The 17066-nt window shown below is 36.3% G+C and overlaps 1 protein-coding gene across 3 annotated transcripts in view; it reads right to left on the bottom strand.

Moving 5' to 3' along the window:
- SNX29 (sorting nexin 29) overlaps positions 1-17066 on the bottom strand; it is a 99001-nt gene that overhangs the window by 16545 nt on the left and 65390 nt on the right. For 2 of the 3 annotated variants that reach the window (XM_068147081.1, XM_068147082.1), the window contains exon 20: positions 12914-13053. In XM_068147081.1, coding sequence (XP_068003182.1) covers positions 12914-13053 — 140 coding nt within the window. Of the gene's footprint in view, positions 1-2094; positions 2141-12913; positions 13054-17066 lie in introns of those variants that run through there. The other variant, XM_068147083.1, reaches the window with a different exon arrangement.

The raw sequence follows: 17066 nt of genomic DNA, 5'->3' as shown, positions 1-17066 counted from the left end.
AAATACATTGTGCCAAAACTGTTTGCAAATGCCATCCTGTGCCAAAATTGTTTGCAAATGTCACAGAGAACCACCCAATATGAAAAGGGTCCTTTCCTTAATCTAGAGTGATTACTTCTGCACAAAGGCCTGATCTAAGGGCTACAGAACACAAACATTGCTTGACTGATGCTTGCTGTGCCCCACTGTGACTCTCATCAGTAGGAAATGAAAGCATGCAGTGACTTACAGGAATTGGTCCTTGTTTTTCTGCATCAGGTACCTTGAAAAAATACCACTTCCAATTCCACAGAATGTCAGAAAGGCAATTTGGTGATAAGACAATAGATGTTTGAGAACTGAAAAGAGAACACAAGTCTATTGCCCTGACCAAAAGGAGATACCGCTAACCTGCTAGGTCATGTCACCCAGACTCTGGTTCCTAAACAACAAATCCACTAAATGTTGCTCTCACTGGAGAATGCTGCCTTCATGTATCAAATATACACTTACTGCAAGGTGATTTCTTCCATTCTTCCATACTTTAGAAAGTCTTGGAATAAAACTGATTTTGTAGGTCATCTGCACAGTTAGCAAGGATCTTAACCAAGCTGCCCTTGTAACAGGATTCAAGCTGAAAATGGCAAGTCAAAGCCTTTCTCTTGAACATATACTCTCAATTTAAGCCAATGATGTCTGTACCTGTCGTCACCCATTAAAAGCTGGGTCTATTACATTCATGACTTTTCTAAGCAGAAATTTGAACTTCTCATGGGTCTCCAGACTGAGGCTTTTCCAGTATTCTGGCATTCAAAAAACCAAAAAGAGCCCAAAATTTTGCAGCATTTGTACTATCACTGTACACAGAAAAATAATAAATACATCATCAAAAGGGGTCTTTTCTAACACATTGTTTTGAAGATCCTGAAGGGTAGCTAAGGCTTATGGATCCCAGAGCTCTCATATCCATCTGCACTTGCACACAGACTGCTCTGACTGACCAGATGGCTTCTTACAAAACAACATGTTTATATTTTCCAAAACACTTTCTGGTGGTACACTTATTTTCTGTAAGAGACCTGCAGATGGTTCCCTTCCACTATCTATAAATTCTCCAAAATATATCTCCTGAACTAGCTGTTATGCAATACTCAGCTACATATGCTGATATTTGACTGTGAATATCTGAAGCTGGCAATTTTCTTAAAATAATCTCCATAAAGAGAAATTTAACAAGCAATTATAGATCAGCTAGTTTAAGTGCAGCTGTAGAATAAATATTACAAAGTGTTTTTCAGATTTCAGTAGGCCAAAAACTAATCTTTGAAAGCCCCAACTTCATTACAGGGAACTCACGTAGATTTGGCCAAGTGTGGTCTTGTTTAACTTGAATTTTTCGACAAGACTACTGCCACAGGAAACAAGGGACATAACTTCCTTTACATATCACGTGTACTTGTTGATGAACACAAAAAGATCTGAAACTTTCATAATTACTGCTATCTGAAAGTAAGGAAGAGAGAAAAGCCTGTAAGATCTCTTAGCTATTCAGGTAGCAATACGTTCTGTGTGCTTATGAGAAAATTTTTATCAACCCTGTAGAGATGTCAGCCTCTTTTCAGATGTAAAAATGCCAAATGTCATCATTTTACAACTGCTAGTAATCAGATGCAGACTAGGAGGTTAACAGAAACCAGCCTTATGTACACTGGTTTGTATTTTACTGTTTCCATTGTTATACTTTGCAACTCTTGACTATCATTTTGTATGAGACCTAAATCATGCATTTGTTTTTATTCCAGATTGAAGTTTAACGCTAGCATTCCATCTGGAGATAATACAAATGGCACATTAACCCACTGCAGAGCCTGCTGAACTGAGAAGACACACACCTCAAGCTCTCAGTGTGACCTGATTTAACAAAGAAAGACTGGTAAATTGAGTTGACAGGCAGACTTTGAGGCAAGCCTGGCTGAGCTGTGCAATGTGCACAGACTGAGCAGCGCACACAATGAAATGACTGACAGAATGCCACAATGAATCAGAGATACAAATATGGTCAGAATCAACCATAATATTGCATCTGTAAGAGCTGCTGGTTATCTTACCTTGCCAGGTGTTTCCATTTCCTTTATTTTCCCATTGAGTTCATACCTTAGGCCTAGAGAATGAGCACAGTAGCCTTATACAGATAATATCACAGATGTCTGTATTTTGAACAATATTAAAATAGTCACCTAGACTTCATTTTGTATGCCCATATGCCCCACAAATGCACATTTTATATTTTATATATCACATCCACTTACAGTATATTGATAGCAATGAACAGAGACAATGGAGTTTTAGAACTCTGCAAGGAAAAAGCTTCTTAAGGAGGAAATACAGATATGTATTCTAAGGCTTCAGGATGGGTACTGTCTATATGTATGCACTGGGGGGAGGAAATTACCTCAGAATCTACTGAATGACTTCCATGAGCAAAAACTGATTTCAAAGTATGCAGTATTTTACTGCTCTACCTTCCAAAATATATTTTGGGAAAACTACCAGTTTAAGGCATTTTTACTACACTTCTCCAAGCTGAAAACCTCACTTGAGAGTTCTCACTGCACAAGTCACTCCAGTTAAAAGAACAACTGCAGCCAACAACTGCCTAGCATTGCAATCTGGACTATTCTGGTATCATGCACTGTTGTTAACTTATTTTAAATAAGAACCTACACACTGGACTGTACACCCTAACAACATATTCTGTTCCTATGTGCAATTCATTAAATACATTAACCAGCGCTGACAGACAGTAAAAAGAAGGTAAAGTGAGCATATTGGTACAAAACAACAGTGCTTATAAGAAACAAACATTAGTTCAGTATCTGAATAGCAAGTAAAACTATCACATGTCTAAGCTTGACATGAACAACTTTGTTCTTTCATTCACATTACAAAGAAAAAGTTTCAAGATGGTTGTCAATATTGCTGAAAGTAAAAAAAAATGTAAATTGATTGCTTGATACCTTATTCCATCATAAAATGCTTTGATGCTACGAAGAATGAGGATGGTACTTTGAAGTACTGCACACTTACTTATATTAGCATTTCTAGTACTCCACTTTTCATAACTAGGATGCAAAAATTTGTTACCAATTCAAAATTGGTACAAGGAGCTTTAAAGGCTATTGGATCTACTGTTTATGAATTAGATACTGATAAAATAAAAGTAGGATGTGTGTGTGTGTGTGTGTGTGTGTGTGTTCATAATTAGGAACAGTTTATGACTTAGCTAACCAAATACACCTTGGCAAATACTTGCCCGTTAGGGGAATATGCAAGAAGTACACTGAAAGGAATAATGAGATTTTGTTGATGGGCAATGGAAAATGAGTCGATTCACATTTAGACCTTAAGATACAGAACTCTGCAAAGGGCATTAGATATTCTCTCAGAGCAATGGCTGGATGTCTAAAACCTTATTAGCTACCTCTTTCTGCTGTGATCTCCACACTTATTTAAATATCTGTTTTGCTCTACTTCATTCTAACTTTATAACTAAGATATATGTGGGAATGGATGGTAGCTGTATCTTTTATTTCACAATTTACACAATTACAATTTATAGCCTTAAGCAGCAGCATTTTCAGTTACCAGGCTAATGTTTGCTGTAAAAATCCCAGCAGAGAAAATGGACAGCTAATTCAGATTTTTGACTGGACTTCAAAAGAGTGGGGCTCATTTATCACTGGTGCCACTAGAAATGAGAAAAAAAACAACAACCTGATCTTCATGGAACAAATAAAACTTTCCAACCACAGGAAGTAGAAAGAAACCTCTTACCCATTAATGATACAAGCAACAGAAGTAAGAATTTTCAAAGTGGTGGAGAGTGATAGAGAGTCTTAATGAGTCACAGTCACTTGAAGAAGTGAGACACAAACAACACATTTCCTATTCCACAACATTTTTCCTAACTGTGACTACTCATTTCTGGATGTCAATAACTGGTGCTCAAATGCATCAATCTTCCAACTAACTTGTTTTTATTCAAGATAATTTACAATTTCAGCTGTTTTGACTACATTCTGAAGCACAATAAAGCTTTTACTTTATTGGTGTAAATCAACCTGTACTTTTGAGTATGCAGCATTACAATTTGTTGTTATATTACTACCTCATCGACAGAAACATAAATTTAAACTAAGAACTGTAAGACAGCAAAACAGGGGTGGCAGAAATTAAAACTGTACTTCTGCAAGTCTCTTTCCTAGTTTATTTTTATGGTGTATATAAAGCAAAGAAGAGAGTTACAAATAGGTTCTCCCTATTTTACCCAGCCTCAAAACTGAAACTTTCTTTACTGGCTCTAGAACCCACTCTTTGCTACCAATCCCATAACCACCTGCTGCAGTACGGAATATATATAAGGAGTTCACTTTGTAACAAGGAGTGCATATGACTTGCTTGTTACCAAGGAAACAAGGATCACTGCTGTAACGACACAAAACTGCGTGTGCTTTTATGAGAAAATCTTAACCTTCTCTTGCACTGCTAGAAGTTAGGCATGTTAGGGCCATAAACTTTAGAGTCTAGAAAAACCATCTCTTGCTAAAGACTTGCTGAGTTTATTAGCGAGCAGTAAAACAGCAGGACAAAAGGAAGAAGTAAATGCCACTAAGAAGGATGACTCTTAGACTGGTCTTTCATTACTAAGCCTCTTGTTAACTGGGAGGGAAAAGACAAAAAGTGATAATACAATTCCTGGGGCCAAATAAAAATTTAAATTAAAAAAGAATATATATATCTCCAAAGATATTTTTATCAGACCAGTTCTTTAGTTAAACTGACCAGCATTCCAACTCAACTCAAGTTGCCTAGACTAAGAAAAGTGATTGGGCCTTGTACAAACTGGGAAACAAGCATACTCAAGAACACTAATAGGGATTCAAAGTGACATTAAACTATTTCTGCATGTTATAAAGGTATTCAATTTTAAAATATTAGGTAATTTGATGATTTTGTATTTTCAGGGAAGGTCACTTGGCATTTTCACTAACTCTTAGAGCCTATCAGAAAATGCACAGCACTGTTAAAAGCTCATTTTGTACAGCACTGAAATGTGCTATAGCATTGAACGTGGCTTTGTTCAGCAATCTCCATTTGTTTCAGAGCTTCATAAAGCATGTGTTTATAAAGGAAACCAATGTAAACCAGTTAGCTACCAATAGCAACACAATGTCCCTTTTGACTGTTACTGTCAACCTGTCTGATTTACATTTTTGCCCCCATTCCTCTGAACCATGCAATGGAGAACTTTTCTTGTACATTTCTAAACATACAAAGGAAATAGCATACCATATCCTCTCCCTGATTTGTTTCACCAAGTTCAGTCACAAAATATTGGTATTGCCTGTTGTAACATTCTTCTTGCCTCAGGCAGCATTAAACAAGAATTTATTCTGAAGCAACCATAAAAGATCACAAGCCCTCAAACACTTCCCATGATGACTGGAGAATACTCAATTCTAGTACAGTATACACTGAATTATTCTCTCATAAGCGCTGTATAGGTCACTGAATACAAAGAAGCGTAACAAAAATCTACCTGATGGACACAGGCTCATAAACACCTATTTGTGAGGCCTGTTGAGCAATTGGTAGCAAGTAACTTTGCAGAGCAAGTCTCGCTATCTTTATTGAGATGGTAATTGTTAAGAATCATACTAACTGTAAGTGAAATTGCTGGGTTTTTCAATGGCAAGACTCAATGATGAGGCAATAAATACTTAAAATGCTTGAGCATTATGCAGCAGCTGTAGGACATACCGGTTTTATTGAGTATCACACCAAGGCAAACAAATGACAAATGCCTTTTCATCAAGTTGCCTTAGTCCTAGAACAACACAACACTGAACACCAAGGTGCTTCGTTAAGGTGAGATTAGAAGGATGTGTTTCTGTAATATGTTTGCTATTAGCCATAATCTGCAGGAGAAAATGTTTTTAATTGTACTTCTACTGAATTCTGAAACACTTTTGGCTCAGTACTGCCTTAAAAGTGAAAGACTGAGAACACAGAAGTGAGAGCAAGAAGGTATGGGAAGAGCAAGAAAACTGTCTGGCAGGAGTCAGAGACGTGCACAGAAAGTTTCTTGCATCTGAATAAAATCAAGTTACATGGGCACTGCTGGCAAATCTCCCTTAATATGACCAACTGCTGGGAAGAGAAATAGAATCTATAGAAATGCAGCTGAGAGGAATAAGAGAATTAAGAAAAATCAAACATTTTCTATTCCTTTCTACTTTTACAATTGAGAAAAGGATTGACAACTCCAAGAAAAGTTTTTATAAACATCAAAGCATATATTCTGACTCCAGATTTTCACTTTGCTTAAATTTTGATCCAAAATGCAAAGGATTGTATTTACTTCATACTCCCTTATTATAAGCAACCTATCTTCCTTTTACTGTGTCTCTCTCCTTACTTATTCTTGCCCTCTTTATCACTGTTTCTCCTCCTTGTATCCTCTGATATGTTTTTTTCCTTCCTTGTTTTCCTCTAACATTCATAGGCCATCTTAACCCCTCAGAGCAGAGCAGGGAAAGGAGAATTTATTACATTTGTAGAATGCCATGTAATACAGATCTTCAGTGTCGATATCTGCCAAAACCCAATGACAGCGTAACATCATAATATCATTCTTGCAGAAAGAAAAGAGATGAAAGTATGAATTCTCATACGCTTTAAGCAAACAATTTTTTGTCCTACTTCTTCACATTTCAGTTAGATCAAAACAGGCATGATACTTTTTTTAAGTTTGATGTCAAGCCTCATAGGTTATGAGAGACTAAAAACAAAACTGTCAGTTACAAAGTGAGGAATGCAGAAACCAAGAATAACAGTGAGACAACTGTATGTTTGTTAAGGACAATCCACTCCAAATAAGATATATTCATCCTATCATGAGCAAAAATTCCACAGAACCATACATTTCTGCACTGCAACTTCCTGCATTATCTGAACATGCTAATCAAATTTATATATCTAAGATATTTTTACTTCAACAATCATCAGTGCTTGGCAACATATTCCATTGAAAGCTAAATATTGTGTAATGTCTCCACATAGTTTTCTGAGTAGATCAATCAATTAACATAGCAATAAATTAGTTTCATTAGCATGTTTCAGGCATTAGGAGGTGCTTTACTAATTAAAAGTCACATATTTAGGCAAATGCTATTCCCAGTTTGTTAATGTAAATTATATTCCTCTTTATCAGAGTGCTTGCTTACTGTTACAGAATACAACTCAGATCTGTGAAAGAGATACAGAAGTCATTCAGTGCTAAGTTGCTAGCACAATCTACAACTTCAAAGGATGCAGTTAGGTAAAAATTTGGCCACCAGCCACAACACATTAGCTGGATACTGTAATTTATTCTACTATAAAGCACAGATATGTACACTAATAGCTTTAAGAACTGTCAAGCCATCACCAGCTCATGGGTTTAGAAATTAGCATATTAAAACTTCCTTATTTTGCACTGAAATTGCTGTGCATTATTTCAGGGATAGCTTGCTTCTTTGCTTTTAATCTTACTGTTTATCTGATAATGCACAGTAGAATACTGGCACCACAGACTGCAAATTGAATGAGACCAAAAGCAGATACAGGGCTTTACATGCTGTTCAGTATTAAAGATATCTTAGAGGAACATTTCAAGGGCAGTATTTCTTTTTCAGTGGCTGACTGAGTGGTACTGCAATTTGCCTGTCAGGTGGACCTGTATCTCTCTGTTGCACTTCCCATAACTTTATCTTCCAGGAAGCAAGAAACGTTCAGAAAAAAGAGAGGTACAAACAGTGACATAATGTACTACCTTTTAACTTGGTGATTCAAAGACAACTGACACAAATGCCCTAAAAACACAACTTTTGCTCTCAAATATGTTGTCAGTAATGTTATGTGGTGAAATGGAGACAACCTATTTTTTGAACATTACAACCCTCTAATCACCACAGAGAACTGATGATTACTCTGGTGTTCAAACACATCCCACAGACAACAGTTTCTCAGAACCTCTAGCCTAGCCTTTTTCCTGACAATTTACTGAGCAGATTCTCTGCTTTCTTTAAAACATATGTTTGAGCAGCTACCACAAGAGAACAAATGTCCAGCTCTGCAGTACAGCAGAACATATAATTAGTCATTATCTAGAAACTGTTGTAACACGTAGCTGCGGCCTGGAAAACAAGATAAAAAAACCTCAGCACAGTCATCTGTGAAAATATTCACAAAATTCTGGTTGTATCATTCATGCATATATTTTAATCCAAACATTTGCATTTCCAAAGCAAAAGAGTCAATAAGTGGCAGTACTCTTATTTGAATATCATTGCATTTTGTTCACACATAACATGTGTTTGACCAGCTGTACAGTTAGCTAACACTTCTTTGCGTGGGGTTTATGTAAAACACCATTTGAGGTGAAGTTGCAGGTTGTGATCTCGGGCAATCATAGATTTATAGACTATTTTAAATTGGAAGGCACCTCTGGAGAATCCTTAGCCAATTCCACTTGCACAAGGTTGCACAGGATTGTGTCTTGTCAGGTCTTTAACATCTCCAAGGACAGAGTGATGGGCAACCCGTTAGAATGTTCTATCACCCTAACAGTAAAAAGTATTTTCCTTTTTTTCTTGCATTTCAGTTTACATCTATTATGAGGCCATTTTATATAAAGACAACAGAGACAGAAAATGGAACATCACAACTTTTTAGTGTTTCATTTCACAACTTTTCACAGGTTTTAGCTTTTCACATACATGAATGACGTATGTAAAAGATGATTCATGTTGAATGAAACAATTATATGGTCCTAAGAACTATGATACTTTTGCTCAAAGACCTCTCTTGTTCTTAAATGTGTATTTACAAAGAGCTAATATGTGTGATTTTGTTTTGATAGATCAGTATGTGATTAAAACCTAAGTGTACATGTAATAACATGTTTTATTTTATATGCAATGTACCAATCGTGTATGCAAATCAATGGTAATTTAATAAGTATTAAGAGAGAGGCCTTCACCAGCTAGCAGATGGAGGAATCCAATTCAGCAGTGCCAATTCTTGATTTAGGTTTTGCACTGCATGGACTGGAAAATTTAAATTGTGATGTCAATTTTATTATTACAAAGAATTTGTCATTTGTCATGTACATAGGCAAATGAGCAGAGACAGAATCTCTTTTTCACATTAGGACAGGAAAATGGATTGTAAAGGAAAGTATTTGACCAAACCTGTGACTGAGCTAATGCAGCATTAAAATAGAAATAAATTAAAAAAATAAATACAAAGAGATTACAAATGATAGAGACTACAACAGAAAGAATACAACATCAATCACACTTCCCAGCATAAGGTATCAAAACAAACTACACTTCCATGATTAACCACTAGCATTTCATAAAATAATGAAGAGAAATGCTAGCAAACTGATTCACATTATTTTACTGCAAACTGTTAACTGCATCCAAATTTCGAAAGAAAATGATCTCTTTGTAACAGTGGCAGGCTATTTCACACAGATCGTGTTTTGCCTCATCAAATCTGTGCCTGCCTGTATGAATTCACTGCATTTGACAGGGAGAAATCCACAAAGGAACACAACCTTTTAGGCAATATTCCTTCCAGCATTTAATATGCTGTGGGTTCAGTCTTGAAGAGGTTAATCTCATTTTCTGTTCACCATAATCATATTCCAGGAATTAAACCAGATTTTAAAAGTGATTAATTAAAATTGACCCTGTAATTTCTATCCATAGGATGCCTAATCAGCCACAACCTTTATGGGATTTTTAATTTTCACACTGAAGTGTGTCCATTTAATTTTGCACTGAGAAGAAACTCTTTAACACCAAATAATTTCTTTTTTTTTTTTTTTTTCCCCCCTAGGAAGCAATTGCTTCCTAAATCTAATACCCCAGAGGCTTTTTATGCATATTAAGATTGCAATTCTTTCTCCTAGACTCCAAGGTATCACTAGTCTCTGGAGCACAGTCCCATGACTAAACTCTTAATGTTTAGTAACTGTTAACTCTTTCATTAAGAAACATATAATCAGCAACTATTAACATATTTGTGCTATAAACCCCAAATTAAATAGTTCAGAATTATTATATCTCTACTTGACATGCTTTATATTAAAATATTGTTAAAATATCAGAATAGAAGAACTGCAGGTACAGTATAAAGTTTACAACAGATTCATGTAATAAACACTTTAGAGTCCAGCATGTCCAAGACATCTTGATGAAGCTCAAAACCCACTAAGGAAGAACAATACTGGAGAAGTTGGCAATAGGAAGTAGAACTGAAATGCATTTTTATTTCAGATGCTTTTTCTTACTCACCAACAGGTCCAGGTCACGACACTCAGAAAATAAAGGACATTGAATTCAAATGATAACCTAGCAGTGATGATACTTTCTAAAATGTGCTCCTTCCATCATTGTCTGAAGGTTCTTTATACTAATTTAATACTGCTGCTCTAGCTGCAGAGGCAGAGTTTGATATCTCAGTAGAAAAATGCATTAAAACCCCACTCTGTCTGCTGCAGGTGAGGTATATATTTATTTTGCTCAACAGCCTACCTTTTCCAGAATCCCACTACTATTCCCATGGTGAACTATCTTCTCTTGCTAAGAGAGACTGCCGATACATTTATTATTTGAGAAGAAGCTCCAAGGGAATAATTCAGAGACACATACACAAACAAAACTTTTTGCCATAGTGTCCAGATATCAAAACTTATTCTCGAGTCCACTACAGTCCATTGCTTCACGCAACGTGTTCAGAAAGATGAAACTGACAAACACAAAACCCCTCTAAAAATAGTCTTTTTGCAGCTCATTGCATAGCTACACCCAAAGGAGGTCAGCATCGATGCAGTGCATCATAGTGGTGTTTACAAATTGTTGACAAACCGTGTTGGCAAAAACAAAACCATTTTGGTTAAAGCATGTAAACACTGCACTGCAGTTCAAGTTACAAACTGCTACTATGAAAGCTTTCCATCAATCAGTATTTCTAACTAGAGCATCTACAGTATTTCCTAATCTACTAGTTGTGGTTGAAGCTATTGCCCATTTTTGTCACTTTTTAGTATTAACTGCGTTGCTATCTTTATGACCACTTGTACTGCTGAAGTAATGATAATTACAAAGCAACTCAGTGTAAAGCTGAAAACCATAACCATAATTTATTAAAATATCTTATACCCCACAAAGCTTGAAATTGAATTTCTTTCATAAGCAAACTACTTGAGGAGTAAAAACTCGCTAGCCTTGACTTAACAGATGTTACTCTGCATTACTGCTTGTTGGTGTGGAACTCTGAATAATCATTTAAACAAGCCAATGAAAAGATGGGACCTTAAATAGCACACTGTTCAGAATTTATTTTCCTACTCTACATTTAAAGCAGCAAGCAATGAAATGAAATTGACAAGAAATTATTAGTTCACTACTTCACAGAGCTATACTTAACCATCTTAAAATAAAATATAATTGGACAGGAAGAGCAAAAATTATTTTAGCTCAAAATTCAAACGCAAGTGTATTTTGTATTTGTCCCTATTTTCTTTAAAAAACAAAATGAAGCACAATGTGAAGACAAATTCTTTAAAATAACTTAACAAAAAGCCACAACTGGAAGTACTTGAAACCAATTCAAACTTTAGAGCCCTTAGTCAAATTCTACTAAAGAGGTTCTTAAGGAGAAAAGGTTAAGTCTCTTAAGATGTTTGTCCCTGCAAACACCATTTTACCATTTATATCATCATCATCAAGATGGACTTTTACTTTTTCAGTTCCAGAAGAAATAAGAAAGCATAAAAGCCACAAAATACATCTTGGCATTCTTCCATTTCCCTATTACATATTCTAACAAATATAGCTTTCTTGAAGTAAAGTTTCAATCTGAAAATTGGAAACTCTGCATAAGGCCATGCAAATAGTACAGCTAAGTATGAATGCTCCTACTGAAACTTTAAATTGGCCTTGATTCTGCAAGTTAATCTGTTCACAGATTCACCAGCATAGATGCACAATCCCTGTGCAGAGGTTTGTGGACAGCAAATGACTTACTCTAAACATATTCAATCTATACATCATTTGTACAAGTGTAGTACTGAAAAAATATTACACTGAAAAATTATTTGTGAAAGAAGTAAGTTAACCTTCAGAATCGAAATTTCATTAGTAATACTTCTTAAATAGATCTAAATCTCACAATTGGCAAAGAATGATGTGAACATCAAAATGGAAAGATTTAATTTAAGAGATTATATCCTTTGTATGATTGCATATCAAAGGTTTTCTTTTGAGATTCTTAACAGATGACTGTTTTATACTGTTTCTGTACAAGAATTCAACATTAACATTACTGAAATGAGAACACGGGTCGGTAGGTTATAAAATTCAGATCAAAGGACTTCCACAGCTTGACAGATTTCCACAGTTGACTTTTTAATTTGATTCATAAGTACAATAATAGTGGCCTACCCTCAGCCTATAAATAAACTGAAAACAAAAAACACAAACCCCTAGCAAACCAAAGCAAAACTAAACTGACAAAGACCAAATAAAATTAATCCAGAACACCTGATGCTTGAAAAAGTTTGCATGGATGCAGATATTGAGGTCACTTTGGCATTTTTCAAAGCTTCACAAATTCACTTTTTTTTCTTCAAAGTCACCATTGAAATAAACAATAATTACTCCACGTCATATATTCATTTAAATATAACAAAAGCACTTGTACTTTGAAAAGGATCCTTCTATTTAAAACCAAACATTTTGCAGATGTTAGCATTGTATTTTAAGTAAAATTGTGATTTAAAAAGCCTTAGTATTTTCTTGACTACTTGACAGATACTTACACAAAAAAGGGCATCAGCTGAATAAGAGTCTCTTTTTTGGGATTGGCTGTGAATTCTGGCACGGTCTGAATAATTTTGTTCATTACATTCCTTAGGTAATTTTGTAGCTGCTTGCGTCGCTCTTCTACAAACTTTGCATCCTAAAAATGGAAAGGAAAATATAAATGCAAAGAGAATATATTTTCCAATTCTGTAACATAACAAAATGTTCTTAATAAGCATGAAATATGATGTTTTGATGATCTGTGTTTACTAAGTCTATAGAAATATGTTGGCAGTATGGAAAAAAAAAGCCTTGAGTCTGTCCTTCTTAGAGATAAAGGGAAAAATCCCACAACCTGATAAAATATTTGTCTCACAAAAATATCATAGTATCATAGTATCATTCAGGGTTGGAAGGGACCACAAGGATCATCTAGTTCCAAACCCCCTGCCATGGGCAGGGACACCCCACACTACATCAGGCTGGCCAGAGCCTCATCCAGCCTGCTCTTAAACACCCCCAGGGATGGGGCCTCAACCACCTCCCTGGACAACCCATCCCAGGGTTTCACCACTCTCGTGGTGAAGAACCTCCTCCTCACCTCCAGCCTGAATCTCCCCACCTCCAGCTTCATTCCATTCCCCCTAGTCCTATTACTACCTGAGATCCTGAGAAGTCCTTCCCCAGCCTTCCTGTAGGCCCCCTTCAGATACTGGAAGGCCACAATTAGCTCACCTCGGAGCCTTCTCTTCTGCAGACTGAACAGCCCCAACTCCTTCCGTCTGTCCTCATAGGAGAGGTGTTCCAGCCCTCTGATCATCCTTGTGGCCCTTCTCTGGACACGTTCCAGCACCTCCACATCCCTCTTGTAATAGGGGCTCCAGAACTAGACACAGTACTCCAGGTGGGGTCTCACCAGGGCTGAGTAGAGGGGGAAGATCACCTCCCTCGACCTGCTGGCCACACTTCTGATGCAGCCCAGGATCTGATTGGCTAGATGCTGAACTCTCTTCCTGGCAGAATGTCTAAGGACCAGAACTGTTTTCCTAATAGCAGATCTCCATAAAATACTACAGTCTTAGAAAGGCAGTGCATAACCATGGCATAGAGAAAGTGTTCAGTTCTTATCTCTCATTAGGAAATGTTCCCAGGAAGGACAATGTTTTTAGATGACATAAGAAAATGAGAGAGATTCTGAATGGCATTTCTTAAAGGAGCAACTTAAGTTCACAGAATTTAAAAAAACAAAAGACAACTCAACCAAAATTAAGAGAGATGTGCAAATACTGGCAACTAATCCTGTAAAATAGCCTCATTTTTTATGATTCACATTCCAGTTTTATATTAATAGGTGCAATAGTTAAAATCAATGTGAGAATTTAAACTTTGCATTATATGGTTTGCTACCTGTTGGGCTATTTTATCAGTCACACTGGCTTTCAGCAGCATACAGCTACACATACAAATTGTGTAGCAAGAGCTTCTGGTATTAACTGATCTACTGATAAATGAAGAAATGAAGTCTGAAAACTCTTGGAAACTGATACTTGGTTTAAAAATGAAGCTGCATTGCTGACACTTCATGCAATCCACTCTGCAGTCACTCACCCACTACTCCACAACTGAGTACAGTTACTACACAAAACAGAGCAACAGTTTGCTCCATGCCTTGCTGCACAGACTAAGTCTGGACAAATGTGTGGCACAGAAGTCTACACACACTGTTGGGAAATGTTAAAGTAAAAATTTCAGTATGTGGCAACACATAATATTAAAATAAAATGAAATGCAACTAATAAAGAGAAGTGTAGTGCAACAGTAATGTTATTACTTTTCTTTTTCTCATTGAGTTCTGTCATAGCTTTTTTTTTTTTACTAGCTCAAAGGACAGCCTTGTCTTCCCATGATTTAAAGCATCACATCAACACACTGGTAGGAACACTGATTAGCTACCAGCAACTATGTGAGGCAGAAGAAATGAAAGTGTAAGACATTGGAGGTCTTGGAGAAGTGTTGTGTGGAACAACATTGTTTCTGAAAGCTTTAACCACATGAGTAATAGTGGTGTTTAGCATGTGAGACCATTTCAGTTATGGAGTTATTCTCTCCAGCATATAATGAAGGAAGGAGGAGCACTGCTTTCCTTTACAAGTCTGATCCCAGTGCAGCCACAGCCTCAGCTTATAGCCATTCCAAAGGACTGGCCTCACCCCATTACACTCCTTGATTCTACTTTCATCACTTCTATCAATCATGTTTTCAAAACCCCTAGGAAACACTCACATTTAAAAGAACCACACTCGTTAAGTTTTTCAGTTCTTAAGGGTTTAGGCCACAAATCCTCCACAACACCAATTTTGAGTGAAATCATTGCAATCATGTTCAAATTTGCTCTTAAGCAGAACCTTTTTTTTTAGCATGACTTCTGTACTACACATGTATTTAAATAAGCACATCTTCCTTCAGAGGCAACAAAATGCTGACTGTAGGTACTTTCTATCCCCAATGTTATTGTACAGAATCTCATTAACTACAGATAACAATGCCACAAAGTAATTTTCTAATTAAGACTGCAAAAACCTGCTTTTTGCTGTTTACAGCTGATCAAATTACTGCCTCTAATACAGCTATTTTTCTTAATTTACTCAAGCAAAACACAGAAAACCTGGAAAACTAACCTCAGTGTGAAAGCAGTTCATTAAATGCTTTTCTAGCCTGATATAAATTTGATCTCTAAGACACTGAAGGCTCTACCATGAAACTCAGGAGGCACGTACTAAGGCCCACCGTCCTGACAGAAGTAATATAAGCCAAGGTCAAAATAACTCAGCTCTAGGTCTATACTTCATCATTAAATGTGCAATTTTGCAGCAGCAGGTTGGCCACACAGTTGCTACTGCCAAGTTGCTGCAGTAATAGTTTTGTCACAAAACAGTAAATAATTGTTAATAATTGTTAACAATTGTTAACTAGTTCAAAACCAGGCCAACATTTTCAACCTCAAATGATAAAAAGCTAACGCTTTGCCTCTTTTCATTGGACACAAACATCTACAACTGAAATCTGGTTCACATTTTTTTAACCCAGCTCCTAAATGATACTTTTATGTACAAGCAAAAATTAAAGGGAAAGATTGTGATTAAGAGACCACAAAACTTCTGGTAACATGCAAACCTGCTTCAGACTGCAGAAGCATCAAAACACAGCTAGGAAAATATTTTTAACCTGAAATTAATGTCTCTCAAAATATTTTGTCAAATTATTTTAGTCTGTGAACACATCATGGGAATCTCAACAGATGATGATGGTAAGCTATAAAAACTAAAAAGCAGAGTCTGATGCACCATTCTCCTGCTTGCTGTTTTGCAGGTTTTCATTACAAGTCTAACTTCATTCCAACTTGCAGTTTAAATTGTTTCACACAACTGCTGGTCTTTCCTATACCCTGTTAGTATGTAACAGATGGCAAAACACCTGATATTCTTCATTATTAATGGGACAGCTCCCTTAAGATGTTTCAAATATTTTCCATGAGCTGCTGGAAATGGTAAGATTGCCATGGTTACCTACCATGACTTAGGGTCAGATAAAACACTTTTATATTCTGTGTTTGGTGCTGTTACACTCAACATAAAATGCACTGAATCTGATGTTCTTCCTATTGTTAGCACTGGAGGAAAGGGAAAAACAAATCAAACAACAAAACAACTCAGGACTCAATCCAGATCAATTAAAATAAAAGGAAATAGAGCTTTAGAACTTCAGTAAGAGCTGTAACAGCCTCTGCTAGTACACAATGCATCTTACCCTAAATAAAGGTAACATCACATTCATTGAAAGACAAATGTGCAAATGAAGAAATAAACTCAGGCTATTCCAGTGTAGCCTAATATTTTTCACCATCTTGGTCACCCAGTCTTAGCAAAATTATATCCTTTTTCTTCTGTTTACAAGATACCAAATCATTAATCTCAAAATGAAGATGGAAAGGAGAAGCTGAAATGGAAGCTAACTAACCATTCAATTGCTGAGGCAAGTATTAATTTTTACAGGCTAATTGACACCTTTGGAAAGGCCACAATAAAATATGACTTGAATGCACCTGACATTCAGTAACTATCGCATCAGGGAACAGTTTTACAGAGGCACAGCTTCCAACACTCAATATAC

The sequence above is a fragment of the Melanerpes formicivorus genome, unplaced genomic scaffold, assembly GCF_026170545.1.
Source record: "Melanerpes formicivorus ecotype bairdi unplaced genomic scaffold, bMelFor1.0.p_v2 SCAF_14, whole genome shotgun sequence".
In the NCBI taxonomy this organism is placed as follows: Eukaryota; Metazoa; Chordata; class Aves; order Piciformes; family Picidae; genus Melanerpes; species Melanerpes formicivorus.
This window is presented reverse-complemented; position numbering and strand designations above follow the sequence as displayed.